The 26,487-nt window shown below is 41.9% G+C and overlaps 1 protein-coding gene across 1 annotated transcript in view; it reads left to right on the top strand.

Annotated features, from left to right (window-relative positions):
• Positions 1-26,487, top strand: part of CNTNAP2 (contactin associated protein 2) — a 1,643,672-nt gene that overhangs the window by 1,205,800 nt on the left and 411,385 nt on the right. The window contains exon 13 of the mRNA XM_054019209.1: positions 6,140-6,340. Within this exon, the coding sequence (XP_053875184.1) occupies positions 6,140-6,340 (201 nt within the window). The remainder of the gene's footprint in view (positions 1-6,139; positions 6,341-26,487) is intronic.

The raw sequence follows: 26,487 nt of genomic DNA, 5'->3' as shown, positions 1-26,487 counted from the left end.
GCATCATTAGCTTCCCCAGACGGGGCTAAGTACTGATGGGGAGTGGGACATGAATGCTGATCCATCATGCTGTAGAACAGAGTCAGCCTGTGAGGTCCTGTGAATTCCACAGCTGCAGGCCTTCTGGATTTGAGGAGCTAGAAACATAAGGAAGAATCTTAGCATTCTTTACAAAAGTTTTTAGCTCTTTTCCTTGCAGAAGTAACCTTGAAAATATAAACTGGTATAAACAACTAGCTAGGACTAAAATAGAAACATGATTGGGCTTAACCAACAACACTTATGTGAGTACATACACAGTCTCTCTCACACACTTTATATGTAATATGAGTCAAATAATTATGAAGTATATCTCAAGGAACTTTCTTGTTTATCCTTTTCAAATCTCTTAGGCTAGCCCTAATGGTGTGATCACGTGGAACGGGAATCTGTTATAATGAGGGAGGAGAAATAACAACTTTTTTTCGTAGGCACACTGTAAATGGCTGGGCTGTCTCACGAGCCCAGGAAGGAGTGATGCCATGCCCTAGTCTTTTTCAGGCCCTTGCCTCAGGGTACAATTCATTGCTTTATACTAGAAATCATGAAGGAACACACACACATGCGATTCACCTGCCCAAAGCAGGCTGTAGCCCCAGAGTTCTTTTCCCTCTGGATGAGGGACTCCTGCAATTCTCCAGTTCAACTGACCTCTTGCTGTCCTTATACGGACTAGGTGCTCCTTAGGCTATCATCAGACTCCAAGCCCTGTAGCCTGAGCTGGGAGGCTCAGTCACAGGTGCAGTTAGGTCTGTCACCCTTTTAAAGAGTCCAGTCACCATGTGACACCCACCCAAAAATGGCGAGGCTCTAGAATACCTCATATAAATCACTAGGAACCTCTAAAAGGAAAAAGAGACTGGTGAAGTATCATCCTGGTAGGTAGAGCATCTCTTCCACCAGAATAGGGATATATATATTTTTCCAGGCTCTGCCTGAGAGGTGTAGTAGACTTGTATATTATATTGCATGACTTTTTTTTTCTCATGGTAAAAATGTTTGATTTTAAAAAACACTTTTTTCTTTTGCCGTTTATCCAGTTTTAGAAGTGTTGTAATTTATTTTCATATAATGCTAAACAATCCATTCCATTGAGCCTTGGGAGCCAGCATAGTTTGCCAAATCACTCAGCCAGGTATACTCTAATCAGCCTTCTGCAGTCTTCCAGAGTGCAGAAAGAGGCAGAACTTTTCTTCTAAAGAACATTGCAGATATGCAGATGAGAAAGTATGACAAAGCTGTCTGTTTATAATATATTAATAGTAGTTATACCTCTGACAAAGATCCCAAAATGGTTTAAAGGCTGTATTAGTAGGATTGCATCCATCCTCTAATGACAAGCAGTGGCCACCATTTTACACTAGGAACAAACCCTATGTACCAATTTTTGGAAAGGGGAATTGAAGCATAAATTAATCCAAATAAAAACTCCACAGGGAATTTAGGTAGCCAGAATTCAATTATCCAAAATAGAATTCTGCCAGGAATTTTAACAGTCCTGTTTATTTTACTTTTTTTCAAAAAGGATCTGAGCCTTTTGTCTCATCCTAAAGACCAATATCTTTATCAACACAGTTCCCAACATTTCCAAGAAGTGTTTCTCATTCATATGAGATGCTGTTCTGCCCCTTGTAGATGAAGTATCAGTCCATTTGTGGGGGCAGGGGAGGGTAAAGTTTTATCCTTTGCTGCACAATGGATTGGATTTTAAGATGCTTTTAACAAAGAATTGGGCATCTATTTTACCACGTAAAGCAGTATTTTTAAACTATACAAACAAGACCTTGATATGTATCACATCAGCATTTCTCTGTCTCACTCTTATCTCTACTTCCTTCCACAGCCCACATGGAAAGTTACACTGCATAGCTGGGTTCTTTGGGGCTTGCAAGCCTGATCCTTTCTCTAAGTCCCTTTAGGGGGAGGTTTCAATTTTGCACTGACTGGAACCCAGTGGGGGAGCAGAACTCTCTCTTCAGGGACCCATTGCCCAATCCACCTTCCTTTAAATTCATTTGAGAGTCTTTTCATTGATTTAACTGCAGGGGTGCTAGAACATTTTGTACAGTGGGGGTGCTGAGAGCCATTGAACCAAACTGGACACCCTGTATATAATAGAAACCATTTTAAGCCAGAACCTATGCTTAACTGGAGTTGGACCAAGCCTCTCGAGAGAGGCCCTCAGAACCAGTGCAGCTGGTGTGCTGGTAGGGCATATCCTATCTCAGATAGAATTCTAGCAAGGCTGTGAATATGTAGCCCTTTGTGCCAGAGACCAGACATTCCTGTCAGTGAGAATACAGCATAGCACATTCCCTTATGTGGTCTAGCACAAAGAGAAAATAGGAACGTGAAATACTCCTTATTTTAATATTGATATAAATACAGTATATTTTAATTTATATAAATAATTTTCCACCCTATCTTCCAATAAAACATTGTTGTGGAATATCTATATTTCTGCGTAGGAAATAGCTAAAAGTCTCCTTCGTATAAGAAAAATGTCTGCCTGGAGGTAAATTAGCGCAATATTCAGATATTGGTTCCAATAGTTTCTGGGGCAAGAGTAATACTGTGTGTAATATACACTATAGATATGAATAAGATAAGCACCATCTTACACCACCTGCAGGACTTCATCTCATTTGGCTAGCTACTTGTGCTCCCTGTGGAGGATCCATCTGCTTTACCTAACCTTGTTCTTGATCATTTGATTGGAGCGTGTTACACCATATGAGTTACACAGATATGTAGCTTCATATGATGCCACATAATCCAAAACAGCCTGACACAATATAGTGATTGCATATGTGACTGATAACTATGTTACTATGGAGTTGACCCAAAGTCCATTGATATCAATAAGAGCCTTTCTATGGACTTTAGGAGGTTTTAAAACAGGCCCTAACAGCTCAAAATATTTTCAGGTAATCCTTTAAATAAGGTAATCCTTTAAATAACATGGTGTTAAATCAGGGGTGGGCAAACTTCTTGGCCTGAGGGCCACATCTGGGAATAGAAATTGTATGGTGGGCCATGAATGCTCACAGAATTGGGGCTGGAGTGTGGGAGGCGGGTGAGGGCTCTGGTTGGGGGTGCAGGCTCTGGGGTGGGGCCAGACATGAGGAGTTCAGGGTCCAGGATGGGGGCTCCGGGCTGGTGTGCGGGGGGGGTGAGGGCTCTGGCTCAGGGTGCAGGCTCTGGGGTGGGACTAAGGATGAGGGGTTTGGGGTGCAGGAGGGTGGTCTTGGGCTGAGATCAAGGAGTTCAGAGGATGGGAAGGGGATCAGGGTTGGCGCAGGGGGTTGGGGCATGGGGAGAGGCTCAGGGGTGCAGGCTCTGGAGGCACTTACCTCAACAGTTCCCAGAAGAAGTGGCATGTCCCTTCTCCGGCTCCTATGTGGAGGCATGGCCTGGCGGCTCTGCACGCTGCCCCATCTGCAGGCATCACCCCTGCAGCTCCCATTGGCTGCAGTTCCCGGCCAATGGGAGCTGCAGGGGCAGTGCTTGTGGCAGGGGCAGCATGCAGAGCGGAGACCCCTGGCTGCCCCTATGCGTAGGAGCCGGGGGTGGGGGGGCACACTGCTGTTTCTGGGAGCTGCGTGGCACAGCCCCCAGCCCTGCTCCCCAGCTGGAGCGCCGGAGTGGGGCCATGCGACTGCTTCTGGGAGCCGCATGGAGTGACCCCCGACCCTGCTCCCCGGCTGCAATGCCAGAGCGGGGCCATGTAGCTGTTTCCGGGAGCCACATGGAGTGGCCCCCGACTCTACTCCTCGGCTGGAGCACCAGAGCAGGGCAAGCCCTGGACCCTGTTCCCCAGTGGGAGCTCAAGCGGATTAAAATGGCTGGTGGGACGAATCCAGCCTGCGAGCCGTAGTTTGCCCACTCCTGTGTTAAATGTTCAGCTTCACATGTTGGATTTAGCTACGCGAATTCCATTAACAGGGATGGAAATTTGCACAGATGAATCATAAGCATATTTGCATAGACTCCTATATTTAATGTATTCTGTTTACTGGATAGCACATCTATTAAGTGAATATAGTACTCGTGGAAAATGGCAGATGTCTTCCCTGAAGACTAAAGTCCTATAATTATGCAGAAAACAGATTCCGCATAGGCAGCAGCAGTGCAAACTTCTACTTGGATCTATGAGACAAGGACCATCTGTGGTTAACAATTCTGCTTCTCAGGCATAATAGAACAGTCCACTGCATTTGTCTACATGATCTGCCCAGGACACAGAGCTCTCTTGGGGACCAGTCCAAGAGTCAGGAGTGAACTCTCACAGGATCTAACAACTGCCTCAAACCACAGCACTGTCCATTCCAAACGCAAGCTACATTTCTTTGACTTGGCCTTCAATAATAATAGTGCATAGCACAGCAGAGAGAAAATAAACAGAAAAAAAATATCACAAGGTCAATTTTCTCCTTGAGGAGAAAAACAAAACTATGCATGACAAGTTACATCTCTTAATGCACTTCTGGAAAGCATTCATGCTGTAGCGATTAATACTGTATAAATACCCAAATAGAATAGAATATTTTTGCCTTTCTTTTCTCCTCAACCCTGACCTAGAGGAACCACCTCTAGGAACAATAGTTTAATCTCCTTGCTTATTTTAGTCCTTGGCCGCTGTGCTTAGATTGACAAGTCTACTAATAAATGTCAATGGTGATAGTGTTTTCTGATGTTGGTACCTGTCCAATTGGGACTTGACTGAAACAACCAATTCATCTTATCCAAGTCACAGCATAGCAGTTGAATAGTAAAACAGTCACTAATGGAGATGTTTGAACCTCAGTGATTTTTATTCAGAGAGCTTTGTGCAAACTTATTTTTGTTGAGGACTTTTAGATTTGTTACCTTTCAGCTTCATTGAATGTCCTACTGAGAGATGGTAAATAGGAGCACATTATACCTGTTCTATGCCACTCGTTATTTTATGTAAATCCAATATTTCTTTTCTTAATCTCCTTTCTAAACTAAACTGCTGCGATAAGAAGCCCTTGACTGCTACTTTAAACCTGCTGACATAGAAAGCATGTTGTTTCACTATTAAGGTTATCTCCCCACTATGATTTCTTATAGCACTTACCAAGGCAGATGTTGCAGAAATCCTATCTCTAGTGACTTGATATGCATTTAACTAGTTGTGGTTAAATGTATAGACAGTTGGTAGGCTATTGTATTAATGTTCCTGATGTAAATGCACTAATAACCTTGTTGAGATGCAACCTATCTTACTGTGTTTCTCCTGACCAAAGATTCAAGTTTCTTTTTTTTTCCTTGGCCATTTTTCACATCCCTGCTGAAGCCGTGAAGATAACAAAATGTATCCTACTTTTATCCTTCCTTACCCTTGAAATCTGTGTCATAGCCACCAACTGCTCTGAAAACTTCATCAAGTCCAGAGCAGAGACAATCTTGGGTCATCGGCACTATAGCCCAGGACCAACAAACTATATGAAGCCCTTGACTCCTGCAGTATCTAATATATTTTGCTGTTGTTGTGTCAAACATTATGATATATGTAATCACATTATATTGTAGTGCATCTCTGATGTCGCAGTGTCACAAAATAATACTACCTTTGTGCATGCAAGCAGCCTGGAATGCAGTAATACTGTGTACACTTGATGTTTTCCTTGTAATAAGAATCCCTAGATCTCTGTAGCCTCAGGCCTCATGTTCTTTTAATCCAGTTCTGATCAAAGCTAATCTTCATTTGTCAGAGGGGTCGCTATGACTGTCATCACTCAAGGAAGTCTCCACCCACAAGTGAAGCATGCTGCTCTTACAGAGCACCTAGCACAGCGACAAACAGGAACAAGGAAACCAATCAAGGTTTCCTGCATTCAGTGCAGTCAAGTGGTCCCATATTGTTGATCTATTTCAAGTAAAATAATATCTTCTGAATACCATGCACAAGCCCCATTTGTTCTCACCCCCCTTGTGCATGCGCACACTCACACACCTGTTGCAGAGACATTGTCTACAATTTCAATATTATTTGTCAAAAACTATAATTATTTTAAGTCACTTCCAATTTCTTTCATTCATTAATTCTTTCTTTACTTCACTTTTTTTCTTCTAGAGGATAAAGTGTGGTCAACTGTGTATCATGATCTGCAGATGCAGACTTCAGTGGTAGGCAACGGCCCGGAAAAATACTCTGTATTACAGCTCAATTACAGTGCCACCATGGATCAGATCTCTGCCATCACCAGTAGTGCTGAATATTGTGAGCAGTACATCTCCTACTCCTGCAAGATGTCAAGGCTGCTGAACACCCCAGGTAGGCTGAGAGTGAAATGTCACTTAATTACCATCTCTGCTGGAGTTCCACATTAATTGAACAATTCAACAGGTGCGATGTTGAGGTAACCTGTTCAGGCAGTTAACTTATTTAATTCTTCTTGTGGCTGCTCGTGAAAGGTTACAGAAAGGTAGATATATCATTGTAATTTTTTTCCTAGGAGATTTAGCCTATGGGTTGCTTGTTACTTAAATCAGTTTTTGTAATGAGAGAGATTTCTGTCAATTCTGTGCTTCTGAAAAGGGAGGCTAATCATTTAACAAGATGGCTTTGATTGAAGGATTGCTCAATATAAGCAATAAGTAAATTACTTGAGGCCATATCCTGCAGCCCTGACTGAGGCATAACTCCTATTGAATCAGTGAGACCTTTACATGAATAAGGGCTGCAAGATCTGGCCCATTGATTTCTTCAGTTAACCTCGGTTTTAGATCAAGCTGGAATATTGTGTGCAACCCGCCACCGTGCAAATAATGGGAAAAGGAGCTTCACAATAAGATGGCTGTGCCAAGAGAGCCATACATCTTTATTAATATTAATGCCTGTCACTGGGTTATCTTTTTGCTCTATAACTTTCTGATACAGTACCACACTGGTGTATAAACATTCGATTTTAACAAGCTATAGCTAACTTATCCCTGATGCAAGCAAAAATATTAGTTGTTGCAGCCAGTTTTCTACCGTATCAGTAAAATGGCATAGAAAGAAAGTACATTTTAGAAAGCCCCCAACTTGCCATTTCAAAGACATAATGGGTACTGTAATTGTTTCTGATAACATTTGACTTTAAGTATCCATTTACTGGCACTTAACTAAGACTGGATTATAAATGCAAGCACATTATATATCTACATGATGGTGAAATTAATTCATTATGATAGATGCAATTAAAACTGGTATCAAACAAAACTAATGGCTGGACATTTAAAATGTTATCCTTTATTTTAAGTGCCTCAGACTCATGAATTCATTTTAGTATATTTTCTTATGGTGCTGCTGCTAAGTAATTCATTTGGCATGCATGTGGATTTCCATAAGTATTCTGTTGTAATTTAGTGTTAGTGAATTGATACTGCACCGCTCGTTTTTCTAGTCCCTCCTCCTGGCCATTTTTGAACTATTTCTAATGTATGATTTGTCTCTGTTATTATTCTGTTTAATTTAGCATAGCGAGGAGAATTTGCAAAGAAGTAAATATGCTGGGCCTTCTTGTGCTTTTAATGTAAAGGATCCTGCATCATTTCTAGGCTGGGGCAAGTGGCCGGATTGTGGCTGCGTTCTGCCCTGAGATACATACACAGTGCTCACATGTGCATCAGAAGGGAGTTGTATGCATGCACCCCTGGGCAGGTTTTAGCACTTAGATGTAAGACTGGCTTGTGGGCATGAATTAATTATAAAAGTTCGTAAAAGCCTTCTGATGTTCATGGTTTACAATGAGTGAATTGTTAACTTTGCCTTTTTTATGAGCCTATAAGACCAACACCACAAGATGAAATTTTGCCTTCCAAAATGCATGCATAAATCCAACTGAAATCTGTGCATTTTCTTACACAGAATTTTGCCCTTGGTTTCAGATAAAGAAAAACGATGGCATGCTTTATAGGAACTGAAAAAAAAACTAGTTAGAAATATTAAATTGCGGGTCAGTTTACTGTATTTAGTCTCATTACAGCATTGTACTTGCAAACCAATCTTTCTGAAAGACCTGTTGGTGTATTTGTTATGCTATACAAAGCACACGGGATCTTTTATAGAGGAGAAGGCAAATATGCCGCATTTATTGAAAATACAACAGTTAGCATATGCTTTTCAGTCACACACACACACACACACACACACACACACACTCCTGCCAGTTGATGTTTATAGTTACCAGTCTGTTGTAGCTCGAGTCAGTCTAACAGCCAGTTACATTGAGCACGAGTGTGGAGCTGGGCTCTGTTGGTTGCGATCCGATGCTCCGAGGCTTTGCAGGACTGAAGCCAGAGTTCCATGGCAAAACACCCCAGCTTTATAGTTGTAAATTCCCATTTGAGTCCATGCATTTGCAATGTCATCCTGTAATCATTAGTCCTTAAATGGTGTTAATCTTGGGGTTTTCTGCTGTTATCATGTGATGGTTATTATCGGGCTTCCCATCGTTATCTCCTATTTGTTTTCTCGCCTTCAGGAGTGCCTGCCTCACCTCTGAGGTCGTCAATGCTGCTAATATGTTTAGCATCAGATACAATGGATGTTTTCTGGTTGTCTCCTGGTGTTTCCGGGTCTCTCACTTTTTCTTGACCATCTGGACATTTGCGATGGCTTTCACACCTTATCTTTTATTGATGCATGCATTCCTCATTCACACAAACAATCGCTTACAGAAACCTTCAAAGGTATACAGACAGCAGTATTTTATATTCAGCAGAACACATTGTAAATCAAGCCTTGCTAAATCTTATAACTAAAATAATTCACATTGGGGTTTCAGGCCCTCAACGTTCCTCTAATCTCCATAACATAGACATAATACAAGATCCTGTCTCTTACTTACTAAAACCTTAAAACAAAGAAATGTGTATTTAACTAGAGTGCCTAATTTGTAATACATATAGGAAACCATACTAGACATTATAACTTATCCTAAAACAAAAGGGTGACCATAATCAGTCATAAGGATTGTTCTGGTCTGTCATTCCTTCCTGCTATGATGCGATTGGAATAACAGAGACTTGGTGGGATAACTCACATGACTGGAGTACTGTCATGGATGGATATAAACTGTTCAGGAAGGACAGGCAGGACAGAAAAGGTGGGGGAGTTGCGTTGTATGTAAGAGAGGAGTATGACTGCTCAGAGCTCCGGTATGAAACTGCAGAAAAACCTGAGAGTCTCTGGATAAAGTTGAGAAGTGTGAGCAACAAGGGTGATGTTGTGGTTGGAGTCTGCTATAGACCACCAGACCAGGGGGATGAGGTGGACGAGGCTTTCTTCTGGCAACTAGCAGAAGTTGCTAGATCGCAGGCCCTGGTTCTCATGGGAGACTTTAATCACCCTGATATCTGCTGGGAGAGCAATACAGCAGTGCACAGACAATCCAGGAAGTTTTTGGAAAGTGTAGGGGACAATTTCCTGGTGCAAGTGCTGGAGGAACCAACTAGGGGCAGTGCTTTTCTTGACCTGCTGCTCACAAACAGGGAAGAATTAGTAGGGGAAGCAAAAGTGGATGGGAACCTGGGAGGCAGTGACCATGAGATAGTCGAGTTCAGGATCCTGACACAAGGAAGAAAGGAGAGCAGCACAATACGGACCCTGGACTTCAGAAAAGCAGACTTTGACTCCCTCAGGGAACAGATGGGCAGGATCCCCTGGGAGAACAACATAAAGGGCAAAGGGGTCCAGGAGAGCTGGCTGTATTTTAAAGAATCCTTATTGCAGTTGCAGGAACAAACCATCCCGATGTGTAGAAAGAATAGTAAATATGGCAGGCGACCAGCTTGGCTAAACAGTGAAATCCTTGCTGATCTTAAACGCAAAAAAGAAGCTTACAAGAAGTGGAAGATTGGACAAATGACCAGGGAGAAGTATAAAAATATTGCTCAGGCATGCAGGAGTGAAATCAGGAAGGCCAAATCACACTTGGAGTTGCAGTTAGCAAGAGATGTTAAGAGTAACAAGAAGGGTTTCTTCAGATATGTTAGCAACAAGAAGAAAATCAAGGAAAGTGTGGGCTCCTTACTGAATGAGGGAGGCAACCTAGTGACCGAGGATGTGGAAAAAGCTAATGTACTCAATGATTTTTTTGCCTCTGTCTTCACGAACAAGGTCAGCTCCCAGATTGCTGCACTGGGCAGTACAGTATGGGGAGAAGGTGACCAGCCCTCTGTGGAGAAAGAAGTGGTTCGGGACTATTTAGAAAAACTGGACGTGCACAAGTCCATGGGGCCGGATGCGCTGCATCTGAGGGTGCTAAAGGAGTTGGCGGGTGAGATTGCAGAGCCATTAGCCATTATTTTTGAAAACTCATGGCGATCGGGGAAGGTCCCAGATGACTGGAAAAAGGCTAATGTAGTGCCCATCTTTAAAAAAGGGAAGAAGGAGGATCCGGGGAACTACAGGCCAGTCAGCCTCACCTCAGTCCCTGGAAAAATCATGGAGCAGGTCCTCAAGGAATCAATTATGAAACATTTAGAGGAGAGGAAAGTGATCAGGATGGATTCACGAAGGGGAAGTCGTGCCTGACTAACCTAATTGCCTTCTATGATGAGATAACTGGCTCTGTGGATGAGGGGAAAGCAGTGGATGTGTTATTCCTTGACTTTAGCAAAGCTTTTGATACGGTCTCCCACAGTATTCTTGTCGCCAAGTTAAAGAAGTATGGGCTGGATGAATGGACTGTAAGGTGGATAGAAAGCTGGCTAGATCGTCAGTGTTTAATATCTTTATTAATGATCTGGAGGATGGTGTGGACTGCACTCTCCGCAAGTTTGCAGATGACACTAAACTAGGAGGTGTGGTAGATACACTAGAGGGTAGGGATCGGATACAGAGGGACCTAGACAAATTAGAGGATTGGGCCAAAAAAAACCTAATGAGGTTCAACAAGGACAAGTCCTGCACTTAGGACGGAAGAATCCCATGCACTGCTACAGACTAGGGACCGAATGGCTAGGTAGCAGTTCTGCAGAAAAGGACCTAGGGGTCACAGTGAACGAGAAGCTGGATATGAGTCAACAGTGTGCTCTTGTTGCCAAGAAGGCTAACGGCATTTTGGGCTGTATAAGTATGGGCATTGCCAGCAGATCGAGGAACGTGATTGTTCCCCTTTATTCGACATTGGTAAGGCCTCATCTGGAATACTGTGTCCAGTTTGGGGCCCCACACTACAAGAAGGATGTGGAAAAATTGGAAAGAGTCCAATGGAGGCCAACAAAAATGATTAGGGGTCTGGAGCACATGACTTATGAGGAGAGGCTGAGGGAACTGGGATTGTTTAGTCTCCAGAAGAGAAGAATGAGGGGGGATTTGATAGCAGCCTTCAACTACCTGAAGTGGGGTTCCAAAGAGGATGGAGTTCGGCTGTTCTCAGTGGTGGCAGATGACAGAACAAGGAGCAATGGTCTCAAGTTGCAGTGGGGGAGGTCCAGGTTGGATATTAGGAAAAACTATTTCACTAGGAGGGTGGTGAAACACTGGAATGCGTTACCTAGGGAGGTGGTGGAGTCTCTTTCCTTGGAGGTTTTTAAGGCCCGGCTTGACAAAGCCCTGGCTGGGATGATTTAGTTGGGAATTGGTCCTGCTTTGAGCAGGGGGTTGGACTAGATGACCTCTTGAGGTCCCTTCCAACCCTGATATTCTATGATTCTATGAATCTATGATTCTATTCAAAAAGGGTGGCTGGCAGGATAAAATCAAATCATACATTAATTCTCATAGTACAATTATAAAATCCTGCTCCTAAATATTGTTCAGGGAAACACTATCTCATGTTTTCAAGTCTGGCATGTAATACAGTAGATCCCAAATAGAATGGTGGATATGGATTTTACTTTGTTAATCAGGAGTTCTGTTTATTGAGACAGCAGGAACCATTAGGTAGCACAGTGGCCTCTGCCAGAACCAAGGGTTCGTCATCATCATCTTCCTCCTTGCAGTCTTGGCCAGGAGTCACTGCTCTACTCTGCTGACATGGCACTGGGGCTGCAGAGGGTTTCCTGCACGGCCTCAGGACCGCTGCCACACTGTCTCTGAAGGTGTTCGGTGCAGTGAGGAGGCTGCGGCCCTGGAGGGGCAGAGCACCGACCGCTGGGCAAGACTCTGTTTTGCCCCACCAGGGTCCCCACCAGAGCCACAGCCTTCCCTGCACCTTGCGCTTGAAGATCATGTGTCATTGGCCTTGCAGCTTTGCAGGAAGCCATCCTCAGCTCCCTTTTCAGGGCCCTGTTTGCTCACTCCAGTGACAGTGGGGCTGCAGAGGGCTCCCTATGCTGCCATAGGAGCTATTCAGCACCAGGGTGGTCTTCCCCGCAGCCAGGGACTCGTCTTCCTCCACCTCCAAGTCCTGGTACGGGGGGTTCCACTCCATTGTATCTCATGCTGGGCAGGGCCACCCAGGGAGGGGGCAAGTGGGGCAATTTGCCCTGGGCCCCACAGGAGCCCCCACGAGAATTTAGTATTCTATAGTATTGCAACATTTTTTTATGGAAGGGGCCCCTGAAATTGCTTTGCCCCAGGCCCCCTGAATCTTCTGGGCAGCCCTGATGCTGGGAGTCAAGGAAGAGTTTTGGATAATGTGGAGCTTTGAATAAATGGGAGTATAAGCAGACAATCTTAATACAGGCATTAACAAAGAATCCTATTGCACTGTTTGCATAATACCAGTAATAGTTTGTACACACAGTATAGCAGTGATTTATCTGTAAATAGGGGAGATGCCAATAATTTTTCTTCTCCTCCAAACTATTTGTTCTTTGGCTCTGCTCAATGACTTGCCAAGGAACTCATGTTTTCCTTCTTCCTTCTGTTTATTTTTTGGAGGATTGCCTTATCATTTGCTAAATGTAACATGACATTAAATTCATCTCTGACCACAGCTTAGAAAACTTGTGTGACTTCCCCCATCAAGGGATTTTACATATAATCACTGTAGTATGGTTCCCAGAAAAGGAAAAGAGAAAACCTCCAATTGTGTATTTCTTGTGTTTTTCCTGTCCCTACTAACATAAACGTCAAGCTCCCATTGACTTGACTGGAGCCAGGAATTTGCCCATGGTTTTGATCAGATACTTGTCCATGGCAGTGAATTTTTCCCTTAATACACTTCAGAAATATTAGTGTCCAATTAAACCAAATTAAGTCTCCCAGTCCTATTGTAAAATATCATTAAGGGTAAGGTAGAAAATCAGGAAAACCCAGTGCAGCATCTCAGTTTTAACTAAATCTTTTACGTCATGGGGATGACAACACTTAGGGCCTGATTCTGTCCTGCCTTTCACCTTCAGGATGATGCAAAGTGAATGAAAAGTAGGTGTAAAATGCTGTCACCAGTACACGTGAATGTAGAATTCGGACTGGGTAGTGTTTTGCACATTTATTGCTCTTACTTTGCACAGGTGTAAAAGGATATGCGAGCTGCCTGGCAGTAGAGAATCAGGCCTTTATTCACTATCAGGATTACAAAAACACTAGACAATGTTATATATAACAGAAGAAAACACCCATAAATATGGATCAGGTACTATACAATATAGTATGTGATGCTGCTTATGTGCTTGCAGTGTTGGAGCCGTGTTGGTTTGACACAGGTGGCTGAGATAATATCTTTTACTGGACCAACTTCTGTGGGTGAAAGCTCGAAAGCTTGTTTCTTTCACCCACAGAAGTTGGTCAATAAAAGATATTATCTCACCCACTTTGTGTCTCCACTATGCTTCTTATATGTAATTCTAATCTGTCTAACCTGTGAAGTGCAAACCACTATGATATCTAGGTACGAGTTTTTAAAGAGCTAGACAAAATACATTAATATATTGTATTGAATTATATCATACACCTCTACCCTGATATAACGCGACCCGATATAACACAAATTTGGATATAACGCAGTAAAGCAGTGCTCCAGGGGGGCGGGGCTGCACACTCCGGTGGCTCAAAGCAAGTTCGATATAACGTGGTTTCACCTATAACGTGGTAAGATTTTTTGGCTCCCAAGGACAGTGTTATATCGGGGTAGAGGTGTATTAGCTGTCCTAATGTATTATTGCTATTAATACCAAAAAGTGAATTCTTGCAGTGGCATCTGCAGCAAAATGCAGTTTTGGCAAGATCCTTCTCTGCAGGAAATGTTATTTCCCTATCAGGATTTCATTAGTTCCTCTCAGTCTGAAGGGATACCAGTCCACAAGTGACAGCAGTTTGAAAACACATTATCTACATATGCTTTGCATTATTAATTGTCTCCACATACTTCTGATATTGAATCTGAACACTCCTGCTGCCTATTGCGCTCTCAAAACACTCTCTTTGTAAAGTATTTTGAGATCTATGGACAGAAAGCGCTATATAAGAGTTAGGTATTATTATTATTATTATTCTACTGTGGACCAATACACTAGTCAGCTGAGTGAGGCCAGCTCAGTAGTCTTTTCAGATCAGAATTCTTCTTTGTTTTCTTTATTCTATTTTTATGTGCTCTACTCTCTCTCTAATGCAGTTTCATCTCAGCAAACACACTAAATTATATCCCCATAAGAGATTCATTTCAACAGGCAGTCCTAGCAATGGGGATTGTGCATGGTCCCACAGGACACAACCCTGTAGCCCTTCCGCTTGGTGTAAGAGAGATGCTGTGACAATAGGATTGTGGATATTTCAGTGACTGGCAATGGTAAATTAATCAAAAGATTTCTCAAAAGCCTCCAGCAAAGGCTCAGCAGAACAGGGCTCCAATGGATAAAACTAGTAACATAGAAAAGAAAGACTGTGTCTGGAAGTGTGATACTTTTTGTTGCCTGTTTTTTTCATCTTAAAAATAATTATTTTGGCACCCATGCCAAAAGGCCTTTTTCAGTGTCTTAATGAAAAATAATTAAAAACATTTGATCAAAATAACTGGGCAACTTGCCTGCATGAGTCCAAAAATACAGAAGATGCTACTATCTTACCCCAATGTGTAATAAATAAATTTATACTACAGACAGGGCCGGTGCAAGGAAGTTTCACGCCCTAGGCTCCCACCTGAGGAGCCCCCCCACAGCAGCTAACCCCACCCACCGCAGCAGCTAACCTACCCCCCCAACCCGGGGAGCCCCCCCCTTGCAAGTCCCCCCTCCACGGCAGCTAACACCGCCCCCCTCCGCGGCAGCTAACACCACCTGGGGAGCTCCACCCCTCCCCACGGCAGCTAACCCCACCCGGGGAGCACCCCCCACGGAAGCTAACCCCGCCCGGGGAGCCTGCCCAAGCTCTCCTCTGCTGAGCACGCCAGCGCTGCTCTAATTCTCCTCCCCTCCCAGGCTTGCGGCACCGATTGGAGGAGACTTAGAGCGGGAGCTGTGTGCTCAGCAGAGGAGGCAGAGTGGAGGTGATCTGGGGCGGGGAGTGGTTCCCCTATGCGCCCCCCCTGTTACTGCAGGCGGCCCTCCCCGCGCCCCCTCCCCCCCCCCCAGCCCAGCTCACCTCCATTCCACCTCCTCGCCTGAGCGGGCTTTTAGGCGCCCTCAACCGCTAGGTGCCCTAGGTGGCCGCCTAGTTTGCCTAAGTGGTTGCACCAACCCTGACTACAGACTTAGAAAGGGCCAGCTACCACTAGGGTGTAAATGCTGGTTCTCAGAGCTAGTGTCTAACAGTCTGTGTGACGTGAAGAAGGATAATCTTGTGGTGAAGGCACTGAACTGGGACTCAGGAGATTTAGGTTCAATTCCTGACTGCTACAGATTCCCTCTGTGACCTAAAGCAAGTCACTTCATTGTGTGTTTGCGTGTGTGTGTGTGTTTGTCAGGTAAAATGGGGATAATAATACTTCCTTATTTCTGTCTTGCCTATTGAAATGGTGAACTCTTTGGAGAAAGGACTGTCTTTTAGTATGTGTATATAAAGTGTCTAGCACAAAGGGGCATTGACCTTGGTAATACTGTAATACAAGTACTTATTATTGTCAACATCTGCATAAAGTGATAAATTCATACAACCTTAATTCCATCTTAATAATATGTTTATGTTTAGAACAAAACCAACAAAAAAGATGGGTTTTATTGCATAGATCAGCAGTTCTCAAACTTTAGCAACCCAAGGACCCCCATTTTGATTTAAAAAATTTTGCAGACCCCCAAACTGCCCGCTTAGCCCCAGGCCCTGCTCTACCTCCTCCTGCTCCCACTCCACCTCTGCCCCTCCTTTTCCCCACTTCTTTCTGCCCCCTCCCTCAAGCATGCTCTGTCCCTGTTCTTCCCCCTCCCTCCCAGTGCGTCCTCCATGCCGCTTGAATAGCTGTTCTCTGGCGAGCAGGAGATGTTGGGAGGAGTTGAGGGAGGGAGAGGGAGGAGTTGATCAGCAGGGCCTGTGGACCCCAGTACATTTCTGGTATGTTCCTTTCTCTCCCTTTTTTTTCCATGGGGGGAACTTTCATTATGAGCAGATAATGACATCTCTACTACCAAGCACATCCAAAACATTCAGATATGATCTGAGTTCCTGGTGCCCACACAGTTTCTTTCAGTTGGTGGGGTCGTGAATGAAAGAGAGAGAGAAGTTTCCCCATTTCCAAGTAGTCAGCTGAAGGAGGTTGAGTGGCATGCTCTTTCCAGTCCCATCAGTCAGGGATGGGGAGAAACAGCAGAGCAGGAGCTGGATTTCTTGTCTGAGAATGAAAATTCCAGCAATTTCAGTTTCTTGCACAGAAAGTGATTTACAGTACAAAAACATACATCTATCCTAGTAGACTATAGTACAATGATACAGTATATCACTTCATCCATCATTGTCAGCAGTCTATAACACACACTGTAAATTGATCACGTGCGGCTGAAGAACATTTTACGAGCCATATATGTCTATATATGAAGCAGAGAGGACAGTGTATGCAGGTTCTGTTGTTCTTTCTTTAATCCGCAGAGGAGAATTGGCTGAAAGGAGGAAGGCTGCAGCCTTCTGAATGAATGTGTGTCTGTCATTTTACGAAGCTGTAGAAATCAGAAGCCCACAAGCAGGGCATAAGGGCTGAAAGCACAGAAGCAGTGAACAGAACCAGATCAGGTGGTGCTGCATGCCAGTTTCATTCATGTTGCCTGTGGAGGCAGAATGTGGTGATTGAAGGCATATGAAAAGCATTAAGCAGAGTTACTGCTGTACTAGAATAATTATTGTTTCATGTCTGGGTGTAAACAATCATTATATGGTGGCTCCAAGAATTCAACAAAACCTATTTTTACATCATTTTAACAGCTGAAGAGGCTGATTTTATAATTATAAGCATAAAATGATTGTAATACAGATATTAAAAAGGACTTATGGGTAAACTAGCTCAATAAAAATTGAACATAAATTATTATATGGTATAATTATTAGATATGGGTCCAACCTCAGATGCTAGATCTAAACACCCCTAATCTTTGGGTGTTAGCAGATCTGGAATGCTAGATGCGCACCCATCTTCTTTCATGAGTGAACCAAAAAAGGAGAATTTCCACTGCCATGGATTTAGAAGTGGAAATTGATCCCAGCCTTGCCCAGGCCTCAGCTTCCATTCACTGTTGCTGTCTTCTGGGAAGGGTGCCCACAGGTCTCCACCCTTGATTGATTCAGGGGGCTGCTGGATGATCCCTTCTTCCTCACTATCACCTTTTTGGCAAAATGACCAGCCTGGTTTTCATCCACTGCATTGCAATGGGTTTTCCAGTGGGTTGTAGACAAGCTAATACTTTCACACATTCACACCCACTGTAAATGGAAGCCAATGGTTTACGTTTTAAAGAAAAAATTTTGGCATTAAAAAAATTACCTTCTCTTAGCCATTGGGCTGTAGTTTTGAAGTGTCTAGGATAGTAACCTATAAACCCCTAAGTAAAAGGTTTCTAACGGAAAAGCAAAATGGTGTTTTGGCCCTTATATTTAGGTTTAGCTTTGGTCTAGAAGTCATCCTGGATGTTAAATTATAATATTCCCCATCCATTCTGAGCTCCTTTTACTATGCTTTTTCCTAACCCTCTCGAACAACTCTGAGTTTCCCGGTAGCTCCCATGACCATCATGTTAGTTGTCCTGCTTTGATCTGAATCACACTTTGCTCTTCTAGTTGCTTCTCTCATGAAATTTCTTTAACCCTATTAGTCTTTGCTAAATTCCCCAGTTCACTGTCTCCTCCTCTTGCCTCCCGAGCTCACTCAGATATCTCCAAATGGATCATGCCAGATTTTATGTTGATGTTTCTCAGAAACCATAATAGTGTTAGCTATAACATTGTGCATATCAGAGCACTGCAATGGAAAGCAGAACAGCAGTCTTAGGCCTAGTCTTCACTTACCGGCTGGTCCGGCGGCACGCCATCGATGTTCTGGGATCGATTTATCGCGTCTGGTTAAGACACGATAAATCGATCCCGGATCGATCCCGGAAGTGCTCACAGTCGGCGCCGGTACTCCAGCTCGCCGAGAGGAGTACGCGGCGTCGACGGGGGGAGACTTCCGGCCGCGTCTGGACCGCGGTAAGTTTGGACTAAGGTACTTCGAATTCAGCTACGTTATTAACGTAGCTGAATTTGCGTACCTTAGTCCGAAGTCCGGACTAAGTGGGGACCAGCCCTTAAGGCTAAGTGACTCTTAGCATTCCTCCTTAAGAAAGAATGATAAATTTGACTTTTAATATTATAATTGTAACAACACATTCACAAATTGGTTTGGGAGTACAGTTATTTCTCATTATTCATTCCCTCCAGAAGTATTCTCTGCCTATTATATGAAAGAGCCATTATCCACCTTTCTAGGGGGGAAAGTGAGGCAGTCATTATCCTGTTACTTCTAAAGGCTGATTTTAAAACCATACATGTTTTATTGCATTCCTAAAGAAGTGCCCACTTACATTACTTCTAGTAGAATCCTGAGCTTTCTTTGAAGATCTTCCTTCTTGGTGAGCAGGTCAGATTTGGCTTAGTTTATGATATCTCAGAGGTTTACAGATCCAGAAAGTATGGCTGCATGTATATTAAAAATAATTTATCTTTCAGTTATAGTAAATTTCCTTTTCCTTTTCATGAACACAATGAAAAGTCCAAATATGTTCATTTCATTTCTAATATACATATTTGCACAGGTCTGTATAGGATTAGCTTAAAAACATTATTAAAAGAAGGCAGTGTGGTTCAGTAAATAGAGCATCAATCAGGAGACTGGGGTTCTAGTCACACATCTGCTACTGACTGTCTTTGACCTTAACCTTATTATGCCTCAGTTTTCTTATCTATAAAAGTGAGAAAAATGCTTACCTGCCATTGCATAACGTTTTGAGATATATGGATGAACAGTGCTATATCATACAGCTGGTTGCAATTTTTTGTACAAAAAAAAAAATTTAGTTGGAAATGACTTTTAAACAAAACATTTGCAAAAAAAAAAGTAATTATTGATATTTTTCATTACACTTTTATTAATATCTTGGTCAAAATATGTAAGAAAATAGTTTTCAGTAAACTAAACATTTTAGAGAGAGAGAAGGTGGGTGAGGTAATATTTTTTATTGGTCCATCTTCTGTTGGTGAGAGAGACAGTTGGTCCAATAAAAGATATTACCTCACCTGCTTGTCTCTAATATCCTGGGACCGACATGGCTACAACTACACTTCATAAACATTTTATAGTAATTCTGATACAATTTCAACAAAATATTTTTGATATTTTATATATTTTTTTCAAATTATATGAAACATTGGAAAATTGGTCCATGTAAACTATTAAATGGAAAACAAACTTCACTTACATTCCTTAAATTGTTTTTTTCTGTTTAGACCAGCTCTGTTATACGAGTGCTCAGTTTTAGTCATCTATATTAATATGGCCTTTTTAAAATTTAATAGAGTTCTCTTCAGAGGTAAGCTCTCTGTAAAAGGAACTATGAGGTTGTGTAATTACAAAATTCCCCTTCTCCTCTTCCTTCTGTCCTGCTCCATTTATGTCCTTTCCATGACTGAGATTATGCTGTTTCATTTTCTTGTGGGTCAATATCCTCTCCTGGTTCACCACAGGGCACAGAGTTAGGTTGTCCTAAACTCTACTCCTGGCTCTGCCTGCTGACTTGCTATTGGGAAAATCAGTTAACCCTGGTCTCATCTTGCCCTCTGTAACAACATTAATATGCTATTATCTGCACATTAGTGTTGTGAGACTGTTTTAGTTAATGCTTATGCACCACTTTGCAAATATATAAAGCATTTTATAAGTGAATATAAGAATGGCCATACTGGGAAATACCAATCGTCCATCTAGCCCAGTATCCTGTCTTCTGAAAATGGTTGATGCCAGATGCTTCAGAGGGAATGAACAGAAAGACCAATTTTATCAAGTAGGCCATCCCCTGTTGACCTGTCCTAGCATCTGTCAGAGATGTAAGGATACTTGGAGCATGGCATTGCATCCCTGACCACCTTACCTAATAGCCATTGATAGACCTAGCCTTCATTAACTTGTCTAATTCCTTTTTGAACTCAGTTATATTTTTGGCCTTCACAACAGCCCCGGCAATGAATTCCACTGGTTGATTGTGCATTGTGTGAAAAAGCCCTTCCTTTTTCTTTGTTTTAAACCTGCTGACTATTAATTTCATTGGCTGACCCCTGGTTCTTGTGTTATGTGAAGGGGTAAATAGTACTTCTTATTCATTTTCTCCACACCATTAATCATTTTATAGACCTCCATCATACCCTCCTTAGTCGTCTCTTTTCTAAGATGAACAGTTCCTCTCTTTTTAATCTCCTCATATGGAAGTTGATCCATACCCTTAATCATTTTTCCCTTCTCTGTACTTTTTCCATTTCTAATATATATATTGAGATGGGATGACCAGAACTGCACACAGTATTCAATGTGTGGGCACGCCATGGATTTATATAGCAGCATTATGACATTTTCTGACTTCTTATCTATCCCTTTCCGAATGGTTCCTATCATTCAGTTAGTTTTTTTGACTGCCACTGCACACTGAGCAGATGTTTTCAGAGAACTATCCATGAAGACTCCAAGAACTCTTTCTTGAGTGGTAACAGCTAATTTAGACCCCATCATTTTGTATGTATAATTGGGATTATGTTTTCCAATGTGCATTACTTTGCATTTATCAACATTGAATTTAATCTGCCATTTTGTTGCCCAATCACCCAGTTTTTGTGAGATCCCTTTGCAACTCTTCACAGTCTGCTTTGGACTTAACTATCTTGAGTAATTTTGTATAGAGTAAAACTTTGCCAACTCACTATTTACTCCTCTTTTCAGATCATTTATTAATATGTTGAACAGCACTGGTCCCATTACAGATCCTTAGGGAACCCTGCCCTCCCATTTCCCTCTTTCCATGATAAAAACTGACCATTTACTCCTAAATTTTATTTCCTGTCTTTCAACCATGAAAGGACCTTCCCTGTTATCCCATTACAGCTTACTTTGCTTAAGAGCCTTTGGTGAGGGACTTTGTCAAAGGCTTTCTGAAAGTCCAAGTACAGTATGTCCATCGGATCACCCTTGTCCACATGTTTGTTGACACCCTCAAAGAGTTCTAATAGATTGGTGAGGCAAAAGCTGTGTAAAGTCTTCTCCAACATTTTGTGTTCATCTGTATGTCTGATAATTCTGTTCGTTACTATAATTTCAACCAATTTGCCTGGTATTGAGGTTAGGCTCACTGGCCTATAATTTCCTTGATTGCCTCTGGAGCCTTTTTAAAATATTGGTGTCACATTAACTATCCTCTAGTCATCTTGTACAGAAGCTGATTTAAGTGATAGTTTACATACCATGGTTAATAGTTCTGCAGTTTCATATTTGAGTTACTTGGTGACTTATTACTGTTTAATTTATCATTTTTTCCCAAAAACTTCCTCTCCTGACATATCAGTCTGGGACTGTTCCTCAGACTGAGGTGTCCTCAGATGCTATGTTTTATTATTTTTACTTCATCAGAGATCCTCCTTCTACTGTGTTGTAGAAATTTATAGCCTGTTGTTCCATCAAAATACTTTCTGAGGCATTGATTGTTCTGCAAAATGTATTTAAAGATGAAGGTGAATGTAGTTTGATTGCCAAGATGAGCACAAAGACATTTCACCCAGGAACATCTTTTTCTATGTGCTTCTGCTGGCATGTCTTGTCATATTTACTTCTCTTCCAGTAGACAACTAGTCTATTTAAATGTTTTTTCATTGTCTCTCAAAGTGAGTGCCTGGGGTAAGAAGTTCTTCTTTTACTATCTCTGTTAGTAATTGCATATGTTGCTTTCCTTTTTCCTTTTAGTATCTAATTATTTTCTTACAGCTCTCTTCAGTCATTTCATATACTGCCCTGTGGTTCGTGCAAACAGAAGAAGAAGCAAAGTGTGTGTGTATGTGTGTGTTCTGTGTGTGTGTGTGTGTATGTCCTGATCTATCACGTTGAGGGTTGACTGGTTCTTGTCCGAGATCAGGCCCAGTATTATTAAAATTATTATATAGTTGGGAACCCCGATTTGCACAGGTGCAACACTCACACTATAAGAATTCTTCTATATTTACAAATAAATAATTTATTAATACATTTAGCAAAGTCACACACACTCTAACTCAGTAAGGTAGATAGAGATAATACAGAAAGTAAATCTGAACATCCTACTCACACCATCCCTTCTAGAACAACCTGAAATGTTAGCCATTATCTTCTTCATCACCTTCACCTTCCTCATCCTCACCAATGGCAATCATTCTGGCTCCTCCCAGGGGCTACATCTCGCTCTCCTACTGCCCTGGGATGCCACTTTTATAATATGTTATGCTGACATTACCATGTCTAATGCACATGTATTTCCTCCCTACCAATGTTAAGGTGTCCTTCTTCCATAGGTTAGTGTATTTATGATTTCACCCCATTATCATATACGTCAATTCATTGCCATGGGACTTTTGCGGTCGAATGTTCCATCCAGAACCTTCCAGAAGCTGCTGTCAGTTCATGTTTTGTGGTTGGCTGATGTTATTATGGACAAAATTCCCCCCTACACTCTACTTCCAGTTCCCCAAAACGTATGAGTTACTTAAGGTTATCTATTCCAAAGCTCGTAGGCCTCAAGCCTCATGCTAACTGCTAAAGCCAATGTCTTATAGGATACAAGCCTGTAGGTTCTTTGCATTACAGCTGAATATAATAAAGTAGAATATAATGCAAAGCAGTGAATATAACAGAGATAAGCTGGCTCACTGGGCTACAGGCCCCCCCTTGATAGGGTGAGTGTTAATGAACCCTATCATATACTGCCCTGTGGTTCTTGCAAACAGAAGAAGAGGCAAAGTATTTGTGTGTGTGTTGTCTGTGTAAAAGCAGAAATAGGCTCTGAGGGCTATCAAAGTATAATATTGCCCACAGGAAAAAGTAATTTGTGCTGAAGACAAAGGGCAGTATATGCAAAACCATTTTTAATTGAGGACAGTTAGTTACTGCCATTGCCAATGGAAACAATCACTATTTGTTTTATTATTTCCTTGTATTTTTATGCACTAAAGTCTTTATAGGCATAACATCTTCTGTACCTCGAGATTTCTACACAGAGAACAATATGCTGGGGTTCTTACACATATAAGGAGTTCAGCATTTATTTGAGGAGAGCCACCCATCCAGCATGATTTCTCTTTCAGTTTTTAGAATCAGGCATTTTGGTTAGCTCCTCTCTGGTATGGAGAATGCTTTCACCATGTTCCTTCACAGGCAGAAAAATGTTTCTAAAATCCCCATAGCCAAAAATTCTTTTACTGGCTTTTTAAAAATAACATTGGATTTTTTGAGATGTGCCATGTACAAGGTCACACTAACCACATGAATATTACAAGGTGAACAAACATGACTACTTCTTGCTGTACACAATGAGTTTCCTTTGTAACTCAGGCACAGTTCAACTTAAGGGCATACATGTGGGATACCTAATATTTTCAGAGGATCCTTGTAGCAAGCAGAAAACTTGTGATCACTATACATTGCTGATGGAATAAAAAGTGGTAAAAGAAATCATATTGATTAGGCTGGGGGAATAGAAAGTTCAGTGATTGTGCTTTCTGGAACAATTGATTTGCAGATGAACAAACACAACATTTTTAAGTGCACAGGGACATGGGTCCAAACCTAGCCATTTATTTTACAGGTTTGCTAGTGAGGATAGAGAGCCATCATCTTAACTCAATACAAAGAAGGATGGCAAAATTGCATTCTCATTTTCTAGAGAGTTAGAGGGTGGGGACCAGCTACCATCTCAGCCAGTGAACTATGACTCCATAGTAGCATAATCAGCAGGTTAAGGGATATGACCCAACCCACAGCCAATGAACACACATACTGCTATTTGCAACCCTCGGGAGCAGCATGGTCCTATAGTGCTAGCCTATTTCTAGTAGGATTGTTCTGGAAATCAAACTGAAGCCAACACTACCATGCCACCACCCAGAGTCCAGCGAGTAAAGGCAAGATAGTACTTATAATTTATGTGGCCACTGTTCATTGCAGCAACAACTCTTCCTAAGTTGATGTTCATAGAATCAGAAATGTGGAGTTAGAAGGGACCTTGAGACATTATCAAGTACGGCTCCCTGCACTAAGGCAGAACCAAGTAAAATGTAGACCATCCCTGACTGGCGTTTGTCCAACCTGTTCTTAAAAAACTCCAATGATGAGGTTTTCACATCCTCCATTGGAAGCTTATTCCAGAGCTTAAGTACCCTTATAATTAGAAAGATTTTCATGAAGATTTTCTCCCTTGGTTGAGATTAAGCCCATTACTACTTGTCTTCCCTCAGTAGACATGGAGAACAATTGATTACAGTTCCCTTTATAACAGCCCTTAACATATTTGAAGATTGGTATCAGGTGTCCTTTCAGTCTTCTTTTCTCAAAACTAAATCTGTCTTTTTTCATAGGTCAGGTTTTCTAAACCTTTTATCATTTTTGTTGCTTTTCTTTGGACTCTCTCCAATTTGTCCACATCTTTCCTAAAGTGTGGTGCCCAGAATTGGACACAATACTCCAGCTGAGGCTTCATCAGTGCCAAATAGAGCAGGACAATTACCTCCCATGTCTTGCATATGACACTCCTATTACTACAGTCCAGAATGATATTAGCCTTTTTTGCAATGGCAAACTCATATTCAATTTGTGATCTACTATAACCCCCAGATCCTTTTCAGCATTACTACCATCTAGTTAGTTATTCCCCATTTTGTAGTTGTGTATTTGAGTTTTCCTTCCTAAGCAAGTGTACTACTTGCCACATAAATTTATTGAATTTCATCTTGTGGATTTCACACCAATTCTCTAATTTGTCAAGGTTGTTTTGTATTCAATCCTGTCCTCCAAAGTGCTTGCAATCCCTCCTGGCCTGGTGTCATTTGCAATTTTTATAAGCATACTTTCCACTCCATTGCCCAAGTCATTAATGAAAATATTGAATAGTACCAGACATAGGGCTAACCTCTATGGGATCCCACTAGAAACATCCTACTAGCTTCACAGCAAAATGATTGATAACTACTCTTTGAGTTCAGTGTTTCAACTAGATATGCATCGGCATTATAGTAATTTAATCTAAATCACATTTTACTAATTTGCTCATGTGGGGCTGTATCAAAAGCCTTACTAAAATCAAGATATGTTACGTCTAGAGCTTCCCCCTTCTTCACTGGGCCAGTAACTCTGTCAGAGAAGGAAATAAGGTCTGTTTGGCATGATTTATTCTTGACAAATCCATGTTGGTTTTTTTGCTGTAAATGTGCAACATGTATTTACACTTTACATGATAGGCCCTAATAGCCTGAAATTCTAAGGCACTGTCTTAGGCTATTTTTAAGATGTATTATTTACAAATATACTGGCTTTCATGATAGACTGCATTGAGTCCAAAGAAGCCATTACTGTCTGTTATATCAAGTCTCGTAAGTGTGTGTGGAAATGTTTGCATGTTGGAACACATTATTTTGTTAAAGGAAAAGTTGTCTCTCCATCATTATCACATCTTAGGAGGTGATACTTCTGCTTTCTGCAAAAACGAGGCCATCCAAAAAGCAGTATCCCCTCTCTGTTTGCTCTGTCTTCTTCTCTCTCACTCTTTTCTCAGAGACTATCATTTTTGTTGTGTTACTGTATTGCTGTCATTTAGGATCAGATCTGATCTCATATATGCTAATGTAAAACCAGAATAACAATGACTACAGTGGAGTTACTCCTGAATGACACTGGTGTCATAGTTCAGAATCGACTCCTTTGATCCTTAGGGTGTGTCTACACGCCCATCAGGAGATGCAGACACACTCAACCTAGCTCTTTTCTAGATAAAAGCTAGCTTGTGTAATAGCAGTTGTGGAAGTGGAAGTGGCAGACGCTTGACACTGTACCTAGTTTTAGGTACCCAGGGTCCTGGCCAGGTGAGGCTAGCCTG

The sequence above is a fragment of the Malaclemys terrapin genome, chromosome 2 (assembly GCF_027887155.1).
Source record: "Malaclemys terrapin pileata isolate rMalTer1 chromosome 2, rMalTer1.hap1, whole genome shotgun sequence".
Classification (NCBI taxonomy): Eukaryota; Metazoa; Chordata; order Testudines; family Emydidae; genus Malaclemys; species Malaclemys terrapin.
The sequence above is the reverse complement of the archived record's forward strand: the minus strand, read 5'-3'. Positions and strand labels throughout refer to the sequence as shown.